At 35.3% G+C, this 26,937-nt stretch overlaps 1 protein-coding gene across 1 annotated transcript in view; it reads left to right on the top strand.

Annotated features, from left to right (window-relative positions):
• LOC108767830 (homeobox protein DTH-2) overlaps positions 1-25,355 on the top strand; it is a 26,406-nt gene extending 1,051 nt beyond the window's left edge. The window contains exons 2-4 of the mRNA XM_018517899.1: positions 1-291; positions 7,893-8,194; positions 25,152-25,355. Coding sequence (XP_018373401.1) covers positions 1-291; positions 7,893-8,194; positions 25,152-25,355 — 797 coding nt within the window. The remainder of the gene's footprint in view (positions 292-7,892; positions 8,195-25,151) is intronic.
• Positions 25,356-26,937: the final 1,582 nt, after the last annotated feature.

Genomic DNA, 26,937 nt, shown 5'->3' with positions numbered 1-26,937 from the left:
CCCCCGGACCAGTTTCCGTTGCCAACGGGGCCGCCCCCGGTGGCGGTGGCGCCGGCAGTGCCGGCGGTGCCGGCGGAGGCATGAGTGCCATGGGTAATCCTTACGCAACTATGCAGCTCACGTCGCAATATCAATATTGCGCCGCAGAATTATCGCCGTATCATCACGCCGGGCCCGGCGTGGGCGCCACGGCCACAGCCACGGACCCCATGAGGTCCCACGCGGTCTCCTCGCATCATCACCCGTGGTACGCACCGGCGCCACCGGCCACCAATGACCCGCGCTTTGCCAGTGAGTAGCTTGTCTTTTATTCAAAGAATATCATTGAGGCAAGTCCAGAGTCCCAATCGACACCAACTAAAAGTAACGTAATGCAACGATATAACACATGGTATTGATAAAATAATAGTTGCATTCTTGATGTTCTGTGATTTTTAGTTGATGTCGATTGGGGGACGTATATAGTGATGTCTAACATCTATTTCTTATACTGATGTAGGTATAGATTAATTTTAATCTTCATTTATTTTACTCTCTATCTTTTTCTTATTAATTACGAATTCTTACGCGAAAAGAACGATTTTGCTGTAGAATCTAAAATTTAGTTAGATATTAGATCTGAAATTAATTTTGTTGGAAACTAAAAAATGATGAACTATGCTGCAAAGAGTTTGATATAACAATCCATTTCCAACAAAATTATTTTTAAATCCAGCAAAATTTTAGATCTCGGTAAAATCGTTCTTTCCATTTAGAACTAAAAATGATGAAAAGTAAGTTAAATCGAGATTAATTAATGTTGCACTGATGGAAATGGACGTAAGATGAACAAAACCTGAGCAACTTTAGCTAAATTGTATATGTAATCTCTCAATACAATAAATTATAATATACATATATATGTGTTATAATATCAAATTTGTGAATATATAAAATTGTAATATAAAAAGTAAAAAATACGATATTATTGATAATTAATGAACGAATATTAATTTTTTATTAATTCGATCAACATAAAACTACTATTACACACATTCTAAATATTTTCTAACGAATCAAAAAGACTCATTTTTCCTTATTACGGTTTTGTTCGCAAAGTCCTTAATCATCACTGCAACTATATAGACGTCCAAAAATGCGATTATATTGTATTAAAAGTCAATCGTAGCAGATAAGCGTAGAAATGATCATTTTCGAAATTTGAGAAACGATTTTACGCTCGTTAATGGAGGGAATACTTTGTTTGATATATCTACATACATTTGCATGCTCGTCAGATGAGCAAAAAGCCTTCGCGGACTTCGTCTACATATTGATTAATTCAGTCATTCGATGAATTACGTCTTGGACAGTTAGTCTGTCTGCTAAACGTTACCGAGTTATCGAATGCAAACAGTCATTCTGTCAGCCTGTTAAATGAGTTTCGAGGGGTCTGTATTTATCAGAGAGGCTCGGTGTGTAGTCTCATAGAATATGGCGCTTATACTTTCAAAGAAGACGTGTTCTCCCTGACTGACGATCGTCGGCATGAAAACCGACATCAGACGTACGATCTACACCTGTTATTTAATCACCGATTGAAAAAATGGCGAGTGAAATCTGTAGGAACGTCGAAGAATCACGTGCGAGAGTTAACGTTATCAGATATTCATCAAAATCTTGTGTTTTGTGTATAAATGCCGGAAGCACGACACGAGGCGACTCCGGAGAGAAAGAGAAGGAAAAAGAAAGAGAGATGTACGCTGTGTGTTGTACTCGGATAAAAACCTATCTCTTAACGAGCTATTCCTTCCGCCTTCCAAGAGTCACGTCCGTCAGGCTTTTATCGGCCTTGTAACGACAAGACCATGGATATCTTAGCTCCATTTAGGGATCGACGAGAGAGTGTCGGTCTCGCGTTACAAAGTTGACGAAAATGCCCTATCGTTAATTGGTAAGGAGAACCCGTCGGCATTTCTCAGTTTACAACTGTCTCCAAGTGTTCTACGAGAGAAAGAGGACTAGATTTTATTCTTCAAAAGCGTGTAGAAACTTTCTACAAATAAACCGACAAATTGTGAGGATAGGGGTTTGCTGGTATTCTTGAAAAGATTGCAATGATACGGCTTGATAAAAGATGCAAATTGATTTTCTCAGACCGAACTTTCTCAAATCATTTGATTCTAGACATAACAGAGAAGAAGGATTCTAAATCTATTTTTGTATCTCTTAACTCTTCCGCAATCTGAATCTTTTTTTAGCACAAGCAAAATTTCACTTTCAAGTTTCTTGCTCATTTTTCTCAAATTTTAATTTAAAGGTTTTAACATTTTAGTTAAACAACTATTTGATAACGTAGTATAGAGATGTTGAAAAGTAACCCTGAATTTTTCCACATTTTTTAAAAGTCTGAAGCAATGAAAAGACTTGGGTTAAACAAAAAAAGATCCAGATTGCAGACAGAGAAAGTAAAAATATGGTTGTAAATGGAGAGTTAAAAACGAGACTTTTGAATTTAATCGTCCATGAAGTAAGTGGAGATAGAGCAGCCAGCAGTTTGCAGCGATATTCTTTAAGTGGAACAGTTTAAAAGGATTGGCGTAAAAGCATCCTCGGGAAGTGTAGGAGCTTTGACACTTCGGGGATCCATTTGGATGTCCAGGGCGCCGCATAAGTTTCGCGTTTCAGTGTCCACAAAAGGAACGTCGCGCATACCACCGTCGGCCAACAATGCGCGCATCTTTCATGCGACTTGTGTCAACAAGGCATTCGTCTCTCCTCTGTGGATTTTCGTCCATCGCACGCGCCACTTTAGCGAGCCGATCGCTCGTCGTTCTCGCCGTATCGATCCAGAATTCGAGAAAGCGCGACATAGTGGACGGCGCTGAGGATTTTAGTTAAACAAATAAGAGGGACTGGTCCTCGAGTTAAATGCCTCAGACGCGCGGATGCCCGTCAGCACCATACGAATTCGATTTCGCAGGACTTATCGTCGCCCCTTGTAAAATAAACAGAGCACGCAGGGAAACCCCCGCGTTCGTCCACGGAGTTGCAAACGAGACCGTTTCCCTGATGCGCTTCGCGATCGTTGGTGGAAATATATAAGGTGAAACATTACGCATAATGGCGGTAGCAATACTGGAAATAGCCAATCGAATATGTCCGAATATGCATTTTCCTACTGTGTATCCATCAGATTGCTTCACCTTATATATTTCCATCATGTGCGCGATCGTTCGAATTCGTTTTCTAAAACTGCGACTATGTGACAGAGAGAGAGAGTATTACGTAGACTGCGCGTCGCGAAACGATAGTATAGAATAAATCGCGAGAGTTTTTGCCAAATTATCAACGTGTTTAATGTAGAATGTAATCTATCTACGAATTATGTTATAATTTAATCTATCAATTATATTATAGGTGGAAAATCTTTGGAGTATTTTTTAAGATGTTTATTAACGTCATTATTAAAGTGTTCAATGTAATTTGTGATATGTTATTTTGCAGCTTCAATTTATGATTGTGTTTCAAATCCGATAAACTGAATTGATACGCAGTTATAGAACTGCAAATAATTTGTAGCAATGTGTATTATTATTATTTGTAAATGTAATTAGTATTTGTAAAATACATACGTATGAATATTATTAAGCACTAAGATTGTTCGCTGTGCATTCAAAAAAAAATTTCAGATCAAGGAGAATCCACTCATTAATGTCTTCGATCTGACTTTTTTAATATCATTGCGCTATTCCAGTTTGACATTTTTCAATGATAGATTATATCGATTGATGGTGCTATGCGTTTACGATTTGCATTTTAGAAACGTCCTATTGAAAACTTTTGCTCTTATCGCCACATGAGCGTTATTTGTATGAATTTCTTTTACAACTTTTTGCGATTTGTATCGTCTACACATATAATTGTGTGAATATGCAGCATTGTGTCGTGAACGACAGTGCAACTCCATTTTTTTTATTATTAATCTTATGTAACACGATCAAAATTATGATTAAAATTGAATCAATTATATATATACATATATATATATATAGAAATAATATATATTATGAAAAATACATAACTATGCATATTGACATAAAAATATAAATCAGAAATTGTGGTTTATTCAGCTAAAAATTGTACCTATAAAACAAATTATTAAAAAATATCTCCATTAAAAAAATTTTAATGGTTATTACATTCTAAACTCGGCAAGATTTTTTTTTTTTAATTGTTTTGCATATTGCATTTTTCTTTTTTTCTATATTTTTCTATATTTCATTCGTTTCAGTTTGGTGTATGTTTCTCTTTCTCTTTTTATCTAATTTTCTAGGTTTTTTCAAATATGAAACTTCCTAATATTATGATGATAATAAACTATCAATTTTGTCCTATCAGAATCTTGATAGGTATTTATTATATTTTCACTCCACTTTATCTTTGCTAAATGTTTAAGATCTTGATTACAGTTTTAATCTCTAGTGGTTCTAATCAAGTTATTTTCCATCTAGAATATATTTGGTAGAAAAAACACGTAATTTCGAGAATCAATTTCATCAATAATTTGTCTCTGCATTACGCAAACTGGGATCGTGAATAGGATTTCCGTAGCAAATTTAATAACAAGTTACAGATCCTGTAACACATGATTTGCGACGCTTTAAATAAGATCCAATTAGAGTAAAATTAAAGTGAAACGCGAAATTACGTAATAAGCAAAATTATACAATCGACGCGTGAAATTAAATGTTACGTCTATATCTATATGCCATCAGACGAGATATTTTTATCCCGCTGGATTGGACGACTTTCACACTGTGGGCGGTACGCGAAGACGTCTGTGATTCGGAGCGAGAAATCTTTTGGGCTTTTGTCACCTAATTGGAAGCTGAAGAGCCGAGAGACGGTGGAGACTTCCCCACCCCGTCGGTCGCTATGCCACATAATTACGTTTTCAAACGGGGATGTTCGACGTGAGGCAGAGTGCGACGCCGGTGGTCAGGTAGACGTTGGAGAAACGTCAATTTACTTAACGAGTTCCTGCACGCGCGTTGTTCGCCCATCATCGGGATCTGCCTTCGTGTATTGGCAGAAGTTACATCGAAACATCCCGTCCCGTCAGTCGTACCCTTACGCATTGTTCTCGGTGACTGCTGACGAGCAGCTTTAAAAGGATGGCATCGTACGAGAAACATAATAATTTACATCACCGATGTGATTTACGTGAAATTCCTCGCAGTACCAATTAATGTTAACACATGATAATCGCGTATCAATATTTAGAAGAGTGTCTCTTTTCGAAATTGTTTAAATTTACGAAAAGAGACCATAATTTGTAGAAATTATCAAGTATTTATTTCATGAGAACGCGGGCTTATCAAATTTGTGAATAGAATATATCGTAACAGCGTGAGTCAATTTTGATTAATTTGAATGCTGAGCGTTTACGAATTTATAAAAAGGATTGTCAAGTTAGTTTCAAGAGATCGCAGGTGTAGAAAATTTCTGGATAGGATATATCATAATAGAAATGGTGAGATAGGTTTGATTAATTCAAATGTATAAGAGCGTCTAATCAGAGCAACAATCCAGGTAGGAGGAGATCGTATTTGTAAAAAGGATCAAGTTGATTTCAAGAAATCACGGGCTTATATAAAATTTGTAGAATATATCGTAATACGTAAGTGGCGCTTGAGCTACTTTTGATTGATTCGAATGTAGAGCGTTTCGTAATTAGTGCAACAATTAATCCGAATAGAAGGAGATCATATACGAATTTGTAAAAAGGATCGTCAAGTTGATTTCAAGATCGCGGGCTTGTAAAATTTGTGGATAGAATATATCGTAACAGGCAAGTGACATGAGTTTGTTTTAATTAATTCGAATGCAATACATGTTGCAATCAGCGTAACAATCTAGACCGTGTCACTGAAAATTTATAGTATCTATACATGTATATGTAACGTGAACTATAGATTTTCAATACTGACTGTACATATCCGAATACAACCCTAGATAAGAGGAGATCGTATACACGATCTTGTAAAAATGATTATCAAGTTGATCTTAAGAGATCACGTGCTTATAAAATTCATACACGGTAACGCAGGCAAGTGGCTCGCGAATCAGTTTTGATTAATTCGAATGCAGGGCGTCTGGTAATCAGTGCAACAATTAATCCCGGTAGGAAGTGAGACGAAGCCACGAAAACTCATCGGGTACTCGAATCGGCTATCGAATATAGGCTATCGAACGTAGTAACCCCGGATATCCGCGTAACGCGAAGGGCCTTCGACGAAAAACGCGTCGACTTCTTCCATCAAAAATACGACAATTACTTTTGCTCGATGCACAGTGCACTCCGGATTTGAGCTACGAGCTCCGTACGATTTCTCCCGTACGGGCGCGTCGAGGTAAACAAATTTGACGGTGTTTGTTCCTGCGCTCAAGTGGTATTTCTTTCTCGCCCTCGACTTCACTGACGGCTCGAGAAATACGGTTCTCACAGGCATAATAATTCGGAACTTCATCTCGGGGACCTCCCGTGCTCCGGTGACGTAGCACTTCGCAGCGCCTAAATCGTTCCCTTTGTCCGCGCCCAAGCGCGTTCATTTTTGACAGCTCCTCGCCAACTGACAAGGGATAGACGACCGTTCGCTCGCTCGCTCGCTCGCTTGCTCGTCTGGATAGCCTTCGGTAGCTCAAATTTAGAGGAGAATCGTTCAGTCATATACGCTTAGACGTATACTTATGAAAATATGAATATGTCATAATTATTATAATTTCTATCGCCACGTTGAAATCGTTGGTAACAATTCTTTTAATTAGTTCTCAAGAATTTAATTCTCGCTATGTCTAATGCGAGAGTAGTGCCGATGTTTCGTATTGCACATGGAAAGAATGGTTTTATTAAAGTATAGCTATAGACACAGATCTCATCAAAATATTTATGTAGAAAATTCAACATGATGAGCAATACTGCAAAAAATTTTGACGTCTAAAAATTATTTTCAGCCAGCTGGTTGCTTTATATTCAATTTTTTTGCAGCATTACACTCTCAGTAAGTTTCCTAAATAATTATTTTGATGGATCAACAGAATTATTTTCAATAAGTTATAATGTACAACTCAATATTAAAATATTAAGAGAAAAAACATGAGTAATATTTCTGTAATTGGTGCGTGAATACAATACTACGCAATTAGTAAATCATTGAACGTAAATGTTTCGACTCTTCTTGGAGTCATCCTCAGCTTACAATTAGTGATTCAATTTAAGGTGTTATTAACAGTCTCAATGCGGAAGACGTGAAAGATCCTTGTTAAAAGAATGTAAAAAAACCATGGCTACAATGTCTACAATAATGTGAGTGGATATATGTTGAATGTAAGGAAAACATGAAGAAAGAATGTAAGAAAATTGTTTTCAAATCTGTACTGAACTGTACTTATATGTACTTCAGCAAAATCGTTCTTTCTGTGTATATATCGTGAATATGTAAAATCTAAAACTATTGACAATGGATAACTAAATTCAGATTTAAACTAAGATATCAAAATCAGAATGCGGCGTGAAAAACAAGGAATATACACTGAAAGAAAAGATCAGCTGCTGCAGCAAATTAGATGATTAAAAGCCAATTTTTGGATGCTGCAGCCAATTGTTGGTTGTATTAGCCTATCCGCAATGTCAGTATAAGATTTCGATTGGCTAACGCAACCAAAAATTGGTTGCTACAGCCAATTAAAAATGCCATATTTAACCATCTAATTTATTTTGCAGCAACTAATCTTTTCTTTCAGTGTATCTTTCGCTGTTAAGTATAGACCTTAAATTTTCATAATGAAGATGCACGCGGAAAAAGAAGACTGCAAAGTATCATTCCCGGTTTGTTCAATATGTTTTGCAGTCTCGCGACTGATGGGCGCCGCGGCGGCGGGCGCCGGGACCAACATGGCCGGCTGCTCGGTGGGCCAGTCGATGGGCGACGTGACCAAGTCGTCAGGAATGGGGGTGGGCGTCGGCGTTGGAGTCGGCGTCGGCATGGGCGTCGGCGCGATGCAATTCCCTCTCGCGCAGAGACGGAAGAGACGCGTACTCTTCACCCAGGCCCAGGTCTACGAGCTCGAAAGGCGATTCAAGCAGCAAAAGTACCTCAGCGCGCCCGAACGGGAGCATCTGGCGTCCTTAATTCATCTAACTCCCACGCAGGTATGTTTATAATTACTTAATTAATAGTAATTACTTGTTATTTATACGTAAGTTTTAGTTTACGACAGGCACTCCGTTTCGAACGCATTCGTACTTCAGACCGAACGTTGCTCGTTTTTAATTTTCTGTAAATTTCTGATGAGACTCACCGAGTTCGTCTCGTGTAGTGATTTCGCGACTAAATATATTTACCGCGATTGTTTTCCCAAATAACACAAAGTTAAAAATTGAAACGTAGCATCTTTTAAACAGTTCTTTGAGACATCTTTTAAATATCTTAAAGATGTCTTATATTCTAAATGTGTGTGGACTTGTTATTTTCTGGTTTGTTATTGGGTGTATCATTTTCATTACACAGACGATGGCCATTAAAGTTGAAAGTACGAATTTTACGTTAATTTATAAATCGGGACAAATGGCGTCTAGGATTCTTTCGGGACAGCTCCATAGAGAGCCGAAAATTAGGAAGTCTCGTTAATCACCCTGCAGCCATGGCACACAAAAAAACTTAACAATAAGACGTAGGCAGTAAGCCCGTTAATCTTCAAGCTTCAGGCCGGAGCACAGACCTTTGCATAACGCATAAAGCATAAGAAAATCAATCAATCAGAGGCTTTTATTTTATAGGAAGGAAGAAAATGAAGAACTTTGATTGCTATATTTTTTACGCGTTATGTGTTATGCAAGACTTTGCACTGCAAATTCGAGAGTGTACAAAGTGACTTCAATATATGTGTGTGATTAGTAAAAATAATCACATATAAAAATAGAATTACACATTTAAATGTATACAGTCATTTTTACACAGAAAATTAAATTACATACATACATTGAAGTCACTTTTTACTCTTGGATTTGCAGTGAGTGCTCCTTACTACAGTCTCTACTTTGATTAGCCAATTCGTTTATCGCTTACGTTTTACTGCTTAAGATATTTTGTGTGCCATGGCAAAAGATGACGAACTGTTAACTAATTGATTCCTTTATCTAATATTCAATACGTGAATTAATCGTGGAACAAATTATGTACTTGTCCATTAAATATATTTCGGACAATTTTATTAAGCCTTGACGAAGATCCACGGTGGTTATAGTCTACCAAGCGGATAAGATAGCTGGTTCCGGCATACGCCGATTTTAACGAGTGTATTCATTTTCATTGAACGCAGACAGGTCTGGCCGGCTCGAGATGCGGTATAGCAGTCTGGCAACAATAAATAATTGTTACGTGGCTCATTGGCCGCATCCTGCGTTGATGCACGTTCATGCGCGGGTCTCCCCCTCGTTCGGTCTATCGTTCCGTCTACCGTTCGTCTCTCCGTCTGCGGTTCAATTCACTTATCAGCCCTTTGAAAACAAGCGCGTCGAATTGTCCGTTTGTCATCACGACGTTTGTAACGCAACAAGGACGACGTTATCGATATAACTTAACTCAACTAGCGCTAAGCGCCATAAAAATCTTAAAATATCTTTTACAGTCCTTTTGATCTCTACAAAGAATTCTTCAAAGTAATAAAACTTCATTTACTAATATTAGATTAACTTATACCGAAAGAAGTGTTTGCTACTTGTGACTATAATTGCATAATAAAATAATTATGGTTAGAAACTGAATTTTTACAGCTATTACTGTCATAATATGTTAGTAATAAATTATATTTATAGTTCTACCACACACAAGTAGTTGGCACCGAAAAAGACCCATGGAAAGAACGGTGTTGCTGAAGTATCTAAAAATTCAGTTATATAGATGCAGATCTGAAAATAAATTTTAAACTATCAAAATAATAATATAAAACTTTCAAACTGATTGCTTATAGAATGTTAAAATTTTTGCAGGATTGCTCATCATATTTGTGTTTATTACATAATATTTTGCCAACAAAATTATGTTCTGTATCTACCTATATTTTTAAATAATTTAGCGAAATCCGTTCTTTTCGTGTATATTTAAATTATAGTCAAATTATGGTAATTGCAACTATTTTTTCTCAGTGTAGATGAAATGAAATAATTAGATAAAATTGAGATCGAAATGTATTTGATTATATTCACTAATTTGCAAGAAATAATTTGAACACAAAGAGTAAATATTCATACACCGAGAAAAATTTCCGGGCTTTATCCGTTCAAAAAGTAACAAACAGATATTTCCGATTGATTTTGATTGAATTTATAAGACTATCCGATCAAATTTATCAGATAGTCCTAAAATTTGATCGGATACTCTTATAAATTCGATCAAAATCAATCGGAAATATCTGTTTGTTACTTTTTGAACGGACATTTTTCTCAGTGTATGCTTTCCTTGGAAACATTCTCAAAAAGAACGCGCGTCGTGTACGGATATTTGTAACTATTTACTGCAAAAAAAAAAGAGCGAATAAAAACGACTAATTAGCGGTAGCTAGGTCTAAAGAGAAGCTTCACACAGTGAACGAGAGATTTCTCAAAATGGGAACGGAACGCTTCCTTAAACCGGAAGAGTCGAGCGCCCGCACGAAGCCCGGGCCTTCGAGCGATGGTGACGAGTCGATTCCATGTCAAGCACGGAAGTCGGCAAAGAGCCCTGATTGCAATCAGCCGGGATTTTCATGCTCACCCGGGGCGAATGAGTACAAGCGGTACATAAGTTTCGACGAGTTTTATAGAAGATTGCAGCGATCGTGAGAGCCACGTGATCGAGCGAGGGAAGGAAATTGCGGACAATTTACGTTTCTCCCTATATATACGTATATAAGGCTGTCTATCATCGTACACGCTTTGTAAAATACAAATTACATGATTTCGCGTTTTAGAGATCACATTAAACATACACAGAAAAATATTTGCTGTTTAAAAAGAACAGCCAAAGTATCTAAAAATTTAGCTAGATATAAATCTGAAAATAATTTCATTAGACCATCAAAATAATTATATAGAACACTCAAATATTAATGACTGCAATGCTGCAAAATGTTTTAACATTTTAACCAGTTTAAGCATTCTACACAATTAATTTAATGAAAGAAAATCCAAACAAAATTATTTTTAAATCTGTATCTTGCTAAATTTTTAAATACTTCAGCAAAACCTTTTTTCTTCCACGTGTATCTAAAAATTTAGCTAGCTACACATTTTTGAAAATAATTTTGTTGGTTATCAAAATAATCAAGAGACACTCAACCTGATTGCTAAATATTAAAATTTTTTATAGCATTGCTTATCTCGCTTAAATATCCCAAATAATTATTTCGATGGCCTAACAAAATTATTTTCAAATCTAGCTAAATTTTTAGATACTCCAGCAAAACTATTCTTTTCATATATTTTCATAAATATTTTTTCAAACATAAATACGATAATATCTAACATTTAGCAGTTCTCCTTCGCGCTTCGCAGCCACCAACATTTTTTGACACAATCGTATTCCAAATCACATATCGACCTCGCGGTCACCAAATCGCAAAATCACGGACGAACGACTGCCCGCTATCTCGATAGGAAATCTCTTGCCGCGAGGATGCAAATCTACAAAAAAAAAAAAATGGCGACGATATCGGAGCGCGTGACGACGCATTGCATTTATCTCGTTGGTGTTTCTCCCGTCCCGCCGATTTCTCGTCCCGTTCCCTCCGGAGCACGTCCTCCCTCTTGTCCCCTTGGCACGGGGCACACACAGATGGGTCCCTCCATTTTGCGTTCGCATTGTTACTCCAAGTACCCGGTCCCCCTACCCCTTCGCGCGGTGCGGTGTTACAATGCCTAGCCACTCCTGGGCATTGTTACCAGTATTGTTATTATTATCGCTACTGTCGCCGGTTGCGGCCGAGTGGCGAATGGAAAAGCAGAGGGCCGGTGAAGCCAGCTGCTACATCGAGTGTCGCATTAGAGGCAAATTACACTCCCTCCCCTCCCCCTCCCTCTGGCCAGCCTATCGTAGCTTTTATCCCACCTCTCCATTTTCCCTCCGTTTTTCCGAAAAGTTTTGACCTATCGAGCTGTCCGCGAAAACCTGTCGGTGATATCAGATCTTTATTATCTGAAACAAGCGCCGTTACAATTGCATTTTTATTGTTTACACGTTAACGAATATTGACAACGTGTACCGAACTAATTATAAAATAGTGTTGAATTGTCTAAATATTCCTAGATAATATATGTAGATATGACTGCCGGAAGTATCTTTCATTACAACGAATAGTGCAAGGAATACTGAACTATAAAATAATGTCGGATATAAAAGAATTAGCAAGAAAGGTAGATATCGCTATTTATTAAGCGCTCTAGAATCGCGAATTCTCTCAAAAAGCAATACACAACTGAACAACAAAATAAAAAAAAATTGGAAGCTTCAGATACATAAAATAAGATTATAAAAATAAAGATAAGAAGGAAATAAAATATAAAAATAGGAAAGATGAAAGAAATTAAAAAACAGAATACCTATCTAATAATATACTAATGAAAAAACAAGACGTGGACACAAATGCAAGTCAAATTTATACTTAATAAAGTATTGTTTAATTTGCATTTAAAATCATGCAGAGAGGTGGTACAGCGAATGTTCCATGGTGTACTATTCTAAAATTCCGCAGCACTGCTGCTAAAAGATCGTTTAAAAAACTTCGTGCGGCACAACAGTAGCAACAAATGAGAGAGAGGGGGGGGGGATTAAGTTTTAGTGTAAAGACTTATTGTTCTTAAATTCAAAAACCAGATATACAGGGGAGAGAGAGAGAGAGAGAAGGCAGGAAGATCGCGATCGCGCACGATTCAGCTACGTGAATAATAATCATAATAATGGGTTTGCGTACCACCGAGTCTTCGCACTCCCCCTCTCTCCCCTAGTCTCATCCCCCTGCACTGCGGTCGGCAACCCCATGGTGCGCACGTCAGGAGAGGGATCGAATCCCGTAGAGCAGAGGGCGAGTTCAATGCTGTGCAAACACGTCGCTACCGCCGTTTTCGAGATCGGCATAGACGAGAGATGAGAGACGAAACGATCGACAGCGCAATGGTACGACTAGTACCACCGTCACGGTTTCCTTTGGCACGATAATGGAGGAAATGGCGTCATTAATTCACGGATGTTCGCCCTTAACGTTAGCGTTAACCCCCTCAATTCTAGTTCACAATACATTTGCGACATCTTTATTTCTCATTTTCTTTTTAATATATGGAAAGACCGTTTTTGTTGAAGTATTAAAAAATTTAGTTGGCTACAGATCTGAAAATAATTTTATTAGACCATCAAAATAATTATGTAGGATCGGGCTCAGTGAGTTGTGAAGAAATCCACACCCAAAATTTAGCTCGATGTGAAAATCCACACCTAACCTAAGAAATTCAAGAATTGAATTTAAAATCAACTGTCAATTTTTTTAAATTTATATGGGGAAAATGCGCGGCTAGCGATACTCGCGATGGCAGAACATTGTTCCCGAGTTAAAATTACGATACATCATGAATTAAAATTCATTTGAAAGCTCTTGAATTAGGTAGATGTCGTTTATTTAGAAATAAGTTTTTATTTTGTTGTAAAAATAATGTTGGAAATATGCGCATAAAATGTCTTTTAATCAATTTAATCAGAATCCTACGCAACGACTTGGTGTTCGGCGTGGAAAAATCTTTAGAATTTGTACTATGACACTTCGGAAAGAATTTGGATGTTGAACAGTTAGCTAGACAGATACTTTACCAAACCGTTCTTTCTGTACGAAATCTCATGAATAAATCTCGCGTATTTTATCTTGACCATAGATTCTTCAATTTTCATGTCGATCTTCCCTTAAGATTATTAGAGAAGGATTTATTTATAAATTAAAATTAATGATAAAACAATTTATGAATTTCACTAATATTAGGATACCATCTCTTTTTTCTTTTTCTTTCTTCTTATTATTATTATACTGACAAAGTATTCTCGTAAAGAAGATATATAAAGAGTTACACGAAAAATTACACTATTGTGAAATTTTTCTCCGATACAGATTTCTGCTTTATAATCGAGGAATGAAATTTTTGGGTACCGAAAGTAATCCGAAATTCAAGAATTTGACGCATCTCGATTGTATTACACAGATTGGCGATTTCTTGGTTGTCAAACGCATGCAGTTAATCGAACGTCCTGCAACGCGTGCTCGCATCTCTCAAGAGCACTCCCAGCACCCTCGCATAATAACGCACACATGAATATGTCACTGGCTTTTGCAGTCCGCGTTTCGTCGCGATACCTACACGGACAGAATGCGGCCGACATAATTGCACTCCTTTCTGCACTTCTGTGCCATTCGTGCGGAAGATACTTGCCTATTGATGCATACGAGTTGCTCCGACGACGCTGCATCTACAGATTAGCGCAAAAGTTATCGAGTTCTGCATGGAAAAATTAATTTTTTCAAGTATCTAAAAATTTAGATAGACATACGACAGATCTGAAAATAATATTGTTGGATCAAAATAATTATATAAGAAACTTAAGCATGATAAATAATGTTGTAAAAAGTTTTAACATTTTAGCAACCAGCTTGAGTGTCCTAAATAATTATTTCAATGAGCCCAATAAAATTATTTTCAGATTTGCATCTGCTAAATTTTTTTAGATACTTCAGTAGAATCATTCTTTAAGTGTGTTTTCCGTAATTCATTATGCTTTCATTCTTCACCTTTTATATTTATATTTAAATTCTTTATTTTCTCCCAAAGAAATGTAACATGAACACAACGCTGATTTTTGCTTCAAATGTTACTTTACTTACATAAAATTTTGAGTATTTCTTTTCACAAGATCTCTCAGTGTGCTTAAAATATGAACTGATAATTATGTTTTTATAAAGCAAGATATTTAATTTATTATTAAATTAAATTCATATTAATTTATTAAATCGGACGAAAACGGTTTTTTGTGCTTCATCCTGTAGCGTGCGAACTATAGTTCTTTGTAACGCATTCGTGGTACTCGCGCCGAGGGTGCATATATTCGGACTGCAAACATCGGCATCCCTTAACAGCGCTTTATCGCATCAATCCCCTCGCCTGCCGATTCTGAAAAGATGCTAAAATTAAAAGCCCTAGCTAACGGAAAAAGCACGATCTACGTGTCGATAGAGATTTAGCGTTTCTTCGCTTCATTCTTCTTCGCTCTTTTTCATTGAACAATGACTAAGCGAATAATGACATGACGAGACATTTTTTACATAAAAAAATCTTTGGGTAATTTAAAGTTAAGTATTTCTTAATAATGAAAAACTTTTTAACACTAGAAGTACCAACATTTCTTACTCACTAAAAAGATCAAGCGAATTAATTACTACAAAAATGAAAAAAGTGATGAAAAACCAAACCATTTTATCAGTATAAAGGCTTTATAATTATTGAAAGATAAAAAAATTTCAGAATTTTATCTTTTACACAAGAAATATAACAGTAAAAAATAAAAATAGAGTCAATAATGACTGCTGATACTTTTGTGTCAAGGATTAAGCTCTTTTCAGAGATATTAAAGATATTCTAGCTATACATGTTTTTATTTTATGTAAACTACGCCATAAAACTGATCACTTTCACACTTATTCGCAAATAAAAATAAGATAAAATAAAGCGGAATAAAATCACGCGCCATCTTTCCGCAAGAAATTACTCCATGCATCGCTTCGCGGTAACCAGAAAGTCATTTCTATTTGAGGGCTAGAAGACCCCTGGTTTTCAGACATCACGCTGGGTAATCGGTAAGTCATCTCCGGCCGACGGCATTGAGTTAAAACAACAAAAGGGAGGCGGAATCGTGTTTGTCCTCGGGCTACCACTCAGCAGGGTCAACACGGGACAATTAACAGCCCTAATCATAATTTGACGTTAGTTGATCCCCGGTATTCGCAGGTTCATCGTCGTACCGGCGGGCTCTTTGCACGCAGACATCCACACGCGTTAATCCTCTACGTCGAAGCGAACTACGAGTCTCTGTTATCGATGGACATAATGCTCCCATTAAACAGATATTAAGCGCTAGCTGAATAACGTGATAATTATCAGAATCAATTATCCGAAGAAAATTTTATTCATTCGAACAATATTTATTCGCAATATGTCCATTAAACAGATATTAGTCTAGCTGAATAACACGATGATTATCCGAATCGATTATCCGAAAAAAATTCTATTCATTCAAACAATATTGATTCGCAATAAATTATAGTACATCGCATGGAAACGGTTTTGCTAAAGTGTCTAAAAATTCAGCTAGATGTATAAATTTGAAAATAATTTTATTAAATTATCAAAATAATTATATAGAACGCTCAAGCTGGTTGCTAGAATGTCAATATTTTTTGCAGTTAGCTCGTCATGCTTGAGTTCCCTACATAATTATTGTTAATTATATTCATATTCGAGCATGACAAGTAATACTGCAAAAAATTTTGGCATGTAAGTAACTATATTATATTATATTATGTTTACTCTCATTTTCCGAAAACAATGTTAACATTGCAATAAAATCACTTTCAACACAAAATGAAGATTTAAAAGTTTTACACAGTAAAAAATCGTGCGTCCATATGTAGAATTTTTCTCGTGTTACCACATTTTGATTATTACTTCAATGTAAAATTAACATACAACTGATATGTTATTATTTTTGTAACATTTCGATGTGTTAGATTCATGTCACCTTTCTAACTTAACAATTGCGTATGTCAATTAAAAATGGAATATTATTTTGAGTGTTTTTAACACAATTGTTTCAATTAATCTATATATCTCAAAGTCAATTTAATATCTAAGAATTTTTTCATTCACATTATACGAACAAAAATATTTTATTAACATTTTCTTACGAGTTACTGCAACTACTCTTCTACATATGTACTCTACTTATTTTATATGTTAGTTTTAAATCATCCTTAAAGTCAAAATAACAAATATAAATGTAAAATATAAATGTTAATTATTTAACATTACTAATTCGTTAACAAATAACACAAGACGAGTGAGTTACTTTAACTTAAAATTTAGAGTGGATGTCCTGGGACATGTAAAAAATGTTAAAATTAACATTTTTTTTTACTGTATAGAATTTTACTATTTATTTCGAAAAACGGCGCAATAAAATACCATTTTTTATTCACAAATAAGAGATCTTCTTTCTAGTCCCTTTTTTCATTCTCAATTTCGTCCAAATTTGCGGTGTCGCGCGATCATCGGTACCGATATGGCTGTTTTATCGCGAACGTACAAGCATTGAAGAATCTCACTAAAGACAAATGTATGTACGCGAGTGGTGGGAGCTTACGGCTCGTTTGTGCCACGTCGCGTTCATAACGAACCCCAACCGAGAGAATCACCCGGCCCGAGGCTGTATAAGCCACCAGCCGGATAATCCGGGCGAAGGTTGGTGTCGAGTCAAATTGCCCGAGGAGGCTGTGTTGTACCTAGTGAGGGGCAGGCGGTGTGGCCCGTCGTTTTGCGTCAACCCCCGATGTACTCGCGACGTAATGACGTTACGCTAACTTGATCAATCGTCCACTCTATCCGCCTCCTCTCTCTCCCTCTTCCTCATCCCGACCGACCTCGTCCTGGGCCGCCTACCTACCTACGGGCTTGACTCTGTTCGAGCAGAGGCTAACAGATACTCAATGCCTCCCGAACGCGTGTCCGACGTGTTCATAGCACACGCGCGATATAATCGCGCCTCCCCTTGACTTCGCGTGCCACCCACGAGATTTATCGGCATTTAATGGGCCAACTAATGTCAAACGGTGACACGCGTTACCTGGATATAGGAGAGATCGTTACAACGAGTGAGCGAGAATGCGAGAGAAAGAGAAAAAGAGATGGTGCTGAGTGGGCTTTGACTCGTAGAGTGGAACGAACGGAAAGAAGCTCGAATTACGTTTGACCCTCTCTCGTACATTTGTTCCACGTGTAAGGAGATATTATCAGGATCTGCTTTATATAACAATTCGAAAATAACACTTTGAAATTTTGCGTACTTGGAGACTGTCATAGGCTGTTTTGCCTCATGTTCCGCAATCACACGTTCTCATCGTTTTTGTAACAAAATAACAATGAAGAGTAAATGACGAGATACTTCAAATGATCACAAAATTAAATGAAAAACCTAATTAAAATTACTTTATTAAGATAAATCTTGATAACTTTTCTACGATGCTATGTATGTTATTTCCGAAAAATCGTATAGAACGCGAACGTTTTATATATTTATTAAGTACACTTTTAAAAGTACCTATAATTCTACAAAAATTATTAAGTAATTAAAATGATTATAAAATAATTAAAATTGTTAATTTAAAATTATATAATTAAAATTCTTTTATTATTGTATAATTATTTTTATACATATTTTAACATCTTTAGAAAATATTTGTAAAATTATGTATTAAAAAAGAAGGAAAGGGCAAAGACCATTATATTTAGCCAAGTGCTCCTGTATAAGTATTTCGAAGAAAAGAAATGCGTAGGACACGAATAACCCATCGTGTGTACTAATAAAGGATTAATACACGTATTGGTATAGCGAAAGAATCAACGAATAAAGCAGTCGTCATACGGCGATTAGAAAGATCCATGACGCCTAAACGGATTACATAGATTTGTTTCCACCAATTAGTTTGAAAAATGTTGACAGGTGTTTTTATGATTTGCCGGTGCCTGAAGAGAACCACATCGTTCGGCATACCGAGCGTTTCATTTACCTGTCTGAACAAGAGTAAACTGCAAGTTAATCGGAAGTTAAAGCCTCGCGTTAAGTAAATTTTTGCCGGACTCCTGTGGGCCTTTTCGCAAGGGGTATACGACCTGCTCGTCTCCCTAAGATAAATATAGACTGACGTCCCACCTGAAAAACGTTTATACCTGAGGACAGCAGCACTTTGTGATACTCGCGATTTGATCCTCTCACAATTAAAAACCAAATTCTGCGGATGTTTTCGTTTTCTATCCGTAACTACATGGGTTGATAAAAATTTCACCTTTCTTATGTTAAACTGATCTGAATGTTTTTAATAGTATTTCTGCTCTGATTTTAAATCTGTTTAGATATAAATAAATGATTCATAGAAAATAATTATTAAATTTAACGTGATAATTTAATATGATTTTTTATTTATTATAAAAGGCAAATCAAACATAAATAAATCATTTTAATGAAAAAAGACTCCATGAAACGTTATTATTGTTAGCAACATGTTTTTAAAAAGAGATATGTTAATTACAAAAGAATTAGATAAATTCTCATAGGATAAATTTCTGATTTCTATCAAAAATTACATAAAAATTACACATTTAACAAAATCACTGTCGACCAATGTTATCACAGATTTACTTTAAGTCTTATTACATCTTATTCGATACAGGTCTGCGTGACATGCTTATCGAGAGCAAACAAATTTGGTGGAGTAAAAATAAGTGAAGGTAAATGTGAGGATCTTATTTCGTGGCGCTGTCCAAAAGTGTACGAAGCACGCTTTAAAATAAGATTGATTTCACGGGACAGTGTCCAACTCTTTCCGATGCAGCAAGACGTGCTGGGACTCAATGAACAAAATTCACACATCAGAAGCGCTTGTCGTTCGAGGTCGACATTGTTAGCCTTGAATTTCATGCCTGCGCACCGTGTTCTTACGTACACACCAGTTATATATCCCTATCTTGTTTAACTTTCCCTGTTTACACACCGCATCGCGGCGGGAGCGATGGACAAACGAACTGACGGACGGCAGTTCCCTTGAAATAACAATTCGCTGCGCGCGTCCGCTCGCCGTGCGCGTTCCGTTTTCATCGTCGAATCTTTCACAGAGCGCAGCCTCTGGATTTACTCGCGCTAGTTTAGGCACAGCGAAGCACGATGTACGCGCGAATCGTGCACGCCTTGTGAGAAAAATGTCCGGTTGGATTAATTAGAATTCTAGTTGAAAATGGACGAATCAGAATTTTCTCGTTATATATAGAATTCTAGTTCAAATAATCGGAATATTGATTGATATAATCAGAATCTTCTGATTTGTACATTTTCAACCAGACACTTTTCTCACAAGGGTTTCAAATTGCAAAAATAATGTTAAAAAACTAATATTACCAGTCGCAAAAGATCACGTTTAAAAATAAGTATTCTAGATGGTCAAATCTTGACATCTTATGGATTCTGTACAAAACACGTGTGGCTTTGACTTAGATACACTGAGAAAAAAATATCCTAAATTCCAATAATATTCATTCGAATAGTACCAACTATATATTTATTAATCATAAAAATATATTTATTTGGTACAAAAAACGATAATTCAACAATCACTTCTTTTTATTAAGTAAATACTTATTTATTGCAAGTAAATGTTTAGTTGGTAGAGTATTCAAATAAATATTTATTTAAATTTAGACAATTTTTTCTCACAATCAGTGTACAAAATATCTCAGGACAATGCATTTTTGAAAGAAATGTTTCAAATGAAAATTGTAGGATGTTTGAGAAGGCCATCAGATGAGCTACTTAGATTTTGAGTTCAGGGCCAAATGAGAAAAAAATTAACTTGGGCCTTATTATAAATAGCTCATCTCATAGCCCTTCTGAAACCCTATAACTATCATTTAAAGCATTCTTTTCAAAATTTCGACGCATCGGCGCGCTGTTTCACTCGAAGTTACTCGGAATCCTTTCCCAACGTGCAAATAATTCCCTAACAATCTTCCAAACCTCTCGTTCGAAAGTAGAACATACCAGGGACGTTAAATACAATAGTTCGCGAAGAGATCGATTTGGTTCGGAAGATCAAAATCCTACGAGAGCGCGAATCTAGAAGATCCACGTCACATATAATTCGTCATATATTCTACGTAAGCTCGCGCATAAGTAAATGGCTGTTTGTAGATCTCTCGAAGTCAGAGCGCGGCGTACGTAGCCGAAAACTCGACGAGCTTCGAGTGGATTATCGGTAGAAAAGGAATTAACGAACGGGAGCAGCAAAAGAGGTACTTCCCTCGTCTAGTGCCTCTTCGTGGCTTTTAGATAAGGTCTCTCACCCCCTACGCAAAACCGGCCGTGCCACAAAGCGTACGTAAAAACTCACGCAACGAACAACGGCGAGGGCTGCGAGTATTACTTTCCTTCGCGGTAATGCTCCTTAAGATGAATTTACACGGTTCACTTTAATGATGAGCCATTCTGAAAAAAAGTCGTCTCAAGCAAATATATGTGTAACAATGACATCTGTGTATATTACATTTTCAGGGGTCGTCAAGGATTTATTTAAACTTTGAATAAATATGTAATATTTTATTTTTTTTTAAGTAGCATAAAATAAAAAATTAAAGTCAATAATTGGAGTTTTTTTTTATATATCGAAATAGTTTTAATCTTTTTTAATTTTTTATTTGACATAGAGTTTTTATTCAATTAGGATAGAACTATTAAATCGATTTTATATGTCGTGAGATTCCATTTTATAAAAACTATTACGACAAACTTATCGATGATCAGCGAGGATTTGTTGAAAATTATACAAGTTAAGATAGAGGAAAAATATTAGTATTTTTCCGATCGTCATAGAAAGAACGGTTTTGCTGAAGCGTCTAAAAGTTTAGCTAGACAGATCTGAAAATAATTTTGTTGGATTATCAAATAATTATGTAAGACACTCTCGATGATTGCGAGAATGTCAAAACTGTCTGTTTTGCAGCATTACTCATTATGCCTAAATTTCTCTTACATATAATCATTCTAACGGTCCAATACAATTATTTTAAACCTGTAGCTACCTAAATTTTTAGATATTTCAGCAAAATTGTTAATTCTTTCTGTATTTAAATCCGATTTTTCCCTAAAAGAAGCTTTGTATAAAAAATTCTTAATTTTTTCATGTTTTTTTACACGAAAAAGACAGTTTTGAAAAGGCTAAAGTATCTAAAATTTTAACTATAGATACAGATTTGAAAATAATTTTATCAGTCCATTAAAATAATTAGAACGATCAAATTAATTATTAGAATATAAAAACTTTTGCAGTATTGCTCATCACGTTTAAGATTCCTAAATAATTATTTTAATGGCCAACAAAATTGTTTTCAGATCTGTATGTAGCTAAATTTTTAGATATTTCAGCAAAATAATTCTTTTCATGCATATATAAAACTGCATCATCGATGACCGCAAGTGTTCGTCGTAATCGTTTTTGTAAAGTTGAATCTAACAATATATACAAAGCGACGCGAACTCTAGAAAACAAAAATTGAATAATAGAGAAAAGTAGTACACCACACGCGGGACAACCACCGGTATTCTGGCCACGCTCGAGGCGACATCCGAGAGGGGTGAAAGGAATTTTCGAGGGCGGCCGATCCCGCTAATATTCAAAGAATTAGACAGACGGTGGCGGGTCCTCGAGACGCGGTCGGCTGGACGGACCCCTTAAAGTGCTTTCGTTGCATTCTCGACACACGCAACTCCGATGTATAATGGGGGTTATATCGGCTTCGGAAACGAGGTCGGAGCGTACAACAGCCACTCGACGAGGTTACACGCGGTAACATATGCGCTCTATGGATCGGGACGATAAAAATCAGCTACTGCAAAACGATACGCAATAGTTGAGTTTACACTGTACCGATGAAGAGCCCTGACACACCTGACAAATTCGGGCTATGAAAATAACATTCAGAAATAACAGTTTCTACGAGATCATCACAAGATAGAGAAACGAACAGTCGACAAAAATATTCTTAAATTTAATTCAGGGGGTTGATTTTTGTTGTACTTTTTGAAATTTAATTTATCATCTGAATATAAGACTTTTTGAAAATTAAGCTTCGAATGAATAAATGTGTTATAATGAATATGAATTATATTTCTTAATTAATTTTAAATAGACCTAATTCGCTTGATTTTTAATTTAACATTTATTCGTTAAATATATGTAACATTGAAAACACAGGAAAATTAATACAATAAAAAGTTTAAAAAATGATAAACTCTTGATATTTTTGTAAGAGACGATTGATTTAAAATTGACCGAAGAATTCAGTTCGAAGAAAAATTCTGTATATCTCAATTATTGATATAACAAGAGTTAGTCGATGAATTTTGTTGCCTGGTTTATCCAGAGAAGAAGAAAGGAAGGTAGCTTTTGAGTTTTCAGTTGGAACAGTCGCGTGCGATTAGGGTCGCTCGAGACTGCTTTTACGGCAATTGAGCTAAGCGATCGTGGAAGTTGTGCAGTCGTCTGGACGGAATCGAGATCGACATCTGCTTATGACAGAAGCGCGTTATAATCCGCGCTATATGCATTATGTACGATCCATAGAGGCTCGATCGCATCCGAGGCAGGCTTTATAACCCAAAACATATCTTACCGCTTGATTAAATTTTTTAACAGGTTTTGTTATCACGAAACATATGTAAAATAACATCGATATAAATATAAGTTTAGTAATATATGTACCTACAGTATTTAATTTTTATATATTCTTATTTTCAAATATCCGAATAAAAACAAGTTATTATTAATTAAAATATTGAACGGGGAATAGATAGTAACAATAATTTATTAATAATGTCCATTTCTATCAATGTATAGATTAACTTGCTTTTTATCTTTTTCTAGTTCTGAGTTATTAGGAAAAAGTAAAAAATAAATTAAACCGAAATTAAGGTTAATCTACATAGAAATGGACAACAATAGAATGTATTGCTAAAAAAAATAGATAAATCATTGTTATTAAGATTTATTCCTCTTTCAACATTTTTATTTAAGAAGAATATTAACTTTGTTAAAAAAAATGTGAGTGGTAAAATGGTTAGGGGTCTTTATTAATTTTGGAACATCTTTTTATGTATCATTATGCAGATGTGAGACTAAAGATATATTTTGATCAAGATTTTGAATTTCTAAGTACCGATCACTGCTGTTTTTCGCAAGAGACAAACAATTGTGATTCCATGAGATTATTTTTGAGATCCAATCCTCACCTAAAATTCACACAATAGAATTGAGAGACTCTCGGTGATTCTTCCGATAAAAATAATACATAAAACTCGTATTATTTTCCTCCTCAACACTGAGTATCCGCATAAAGTGAACGAGGCGTTAAATTCCCCTCGAAGAAATAACACAGTTCTCTAAACCGTGGATTACGGACTTAGAGCATCGGAATAGAGAATAGCTAGAGACTGATTCAAAATGCGTCTGACAAAGGCTCGTGCCTTCGTCTCTGAAAAAACATCCAAGGGTCTACGTTCGCATACGAGATATGTCGTCCGTTTTATTTCGACATAAAGAGCAACTCAACGCGGTCGATTTTAGGTTTTACTTCAAAGAACTTCATAGAATGTTCATAGAGTGTCCCAAACATCGCGCCTGTTCTCTCCACTATACAATATGTTTCTATATAGATTCGCATATATGTTTTACATAACGAAATTTTCTGACTTATTTATGATTCTTATTCCATAGATGATAATATATTATATTTTTATTTTTAAATAAATTTAATCTTTTTAATTAAAATTTCTGATTCGGTTATATCTCCTCTGAATATGTCGTTGTATTGCATGGAAAGAATAATTTGGTTGAAATTATACAGATGATCTAAGAATAATTTTGTTGGATCAAGCTGGATCAAGATAATTATATAGAAAATTCATACACGTTAAAAAAAATGCTATAAAAAATTTTATATTCTAGCAATCAGTTTGAGCGTCCTACATAATTATTTTGATAGTCCAGCAAAATTATTTTCAATTCTATATCTAGCTACATTTTTAGACATTTCAGTAAAACCGTTTCTTTCTTTCCTGTCTAATCCTTTTATCAAAGATGTAAGGATAATTTAAAAGAGTTGGAAAAAGTCTGTTTCTTTTCAATGAAAGATCCATTTACATTTAATGTAAAAACATATAGATTTTAATATTAGTATTGCTGTATTTAATAAAGACTTAATTGTGCGTTTTATATGTGCTTTACAGGTGAAGATATGGTTCCAAAATCATCGGTATAAATGTAAGAGGCAAGCGAAAGAAAAAGCCATGGCTGAGCAAAACGCCCAAAATCAGGTAATTACGCAAATTTCGAAGTCTTGTGCAAACCGCTTCGAAAGTGAAACGTACGTTGAATATAATATTACGAATTTCGCGAAGACGCACCATGTCGATGACTTCTATTATGTCTAAGGAATTCATAAACGCTATTTGTTTGTAATAATCGTTAAGTGATACACGCATATATTGCATAGTTTATATAATCTTTGAATCTATTTATTGTCATGAAATTATATAGATAGAATAAGAAATTGTGATTCCCTGGTCAAGAAATTTAATTGTTGAAAACTAATGCGCAATGTATTGTTATAGATGATATCGAAAGTAATAAAATATATTATGTATATAGTAAAAAGTGTTTGTGAGCTATTTTGGCTAGAAAAAATCACACCAAAATTTTCATAATCGCGACCGATGCAATCGGATGTCAAGCGTATTATTTCGTGCATTCGATATCGAGATGCCATCGCGTCTTCGGATGATTCCAGCGATTTTAAAACAATGACAGTCCGCACTCGACGAAAATGTCGCGTCATGTAGTGTCGACCAATCCGAAATGAAATGGCTTTAAATGAGAAATATCGCGGAAGCCGCATAAATCCTCGCATCCGCATCATATTTCGTTTCGAGAGTACCACTCGACCGCTCGAAGCGATTTTGCATTTATTTTGTTATGTCATTTAGGATTTCCGAGGGATATCACGCCGTGCGTCGTCGACAGAACGATAAAATTGCTCGCGTTGAGCACGTAATCACGTGCCCGTCGCATTTCACATGGTTCAAAAATATAGCGCGAGATTACAGAGTCGAGTAAAATAGCGAATTTGTGCGTCCGATGAAATTTAATTCGCTATAATCCAAGTTAAAAATACGTGGAACGTTGAGTAATATTGACCGGAATAACTACGTCACATGTGGAGGTAGAAGTGAAACGCTTTAGTATGTATATTATTTTCACAGTTTAAAAAAAGCGTGACTTTAATGAGGAACAGTTTGCACAGAATATCCTTAAATCAATAAAATATAAACACGAAATTTATACGAAGAGGAAGGTTTTGCTGAAATATTATAATAAAAAATTTAGCTAGATACATATCTGAAAATAATTTTGTTGAATCATTAAAATAATTATATATAAGACGCTCTTAACAAGTATTATAAAATTTGAACATCAAATTTATTCATTAAATGAAATTTAAAATTGTATGGACTATTTAACAAATGTATTGACTATTTAACAAAAATCTGATCACGCACTATATTTTGTAACTTATTTTTTGACATCAAATACTGAAATAAATAAATCCTGCATTGAAAAATTCAGCTAATTGTAAGATAAAACTTACTCAGAATTTAAAAATAAATACAAAGGATTTTATATAATTTTATATTAATTTATTAAGATTTTATAAAAATTAATTAGTAATAAAAATCAATTATATTTATATAATTGATTTTTATTACTAATTAATTTTTTATTACTAATCAATTCATTTACATTACTCATTCTCGTATCAGTAATGTAAATGAATTAATTAGTAATAAAATTATTTTAATATTATATCATTTTTGGCTGGTTTCTTTTTAAATATTTGCATTGCAAAAAAGCAGATGTATACATGTATTTCTTATTATCTACAAAGTTAATTTTGCAATTAACAATTAGCATTTTGTGAAAATAAATCCACGGACGGATTAAAAAGTACTGTAATAA

Source organism: Trachymyrmex cornetzi, unplaced genomic scaffold (genome assembly GCF_001594075.2).
Source record: "Trachymyrmex cornetzi isolate Tcor2-1 unplaced genomic scaffold, Tcor1.1 scaffold73, whole genome shotgun sequence".
NCBI lineage: Eukaryota > Metazoa > Arthropoda > Insecta > Hymenoptera > Formicidae > Trachymyrmex > Trachymyrmex cornetzi.
The sequence above is the reverse complement of the archived record's forward strand: the minus strand, read 5'-3'. Positions and strand labels throughout refer to the sequence as shown.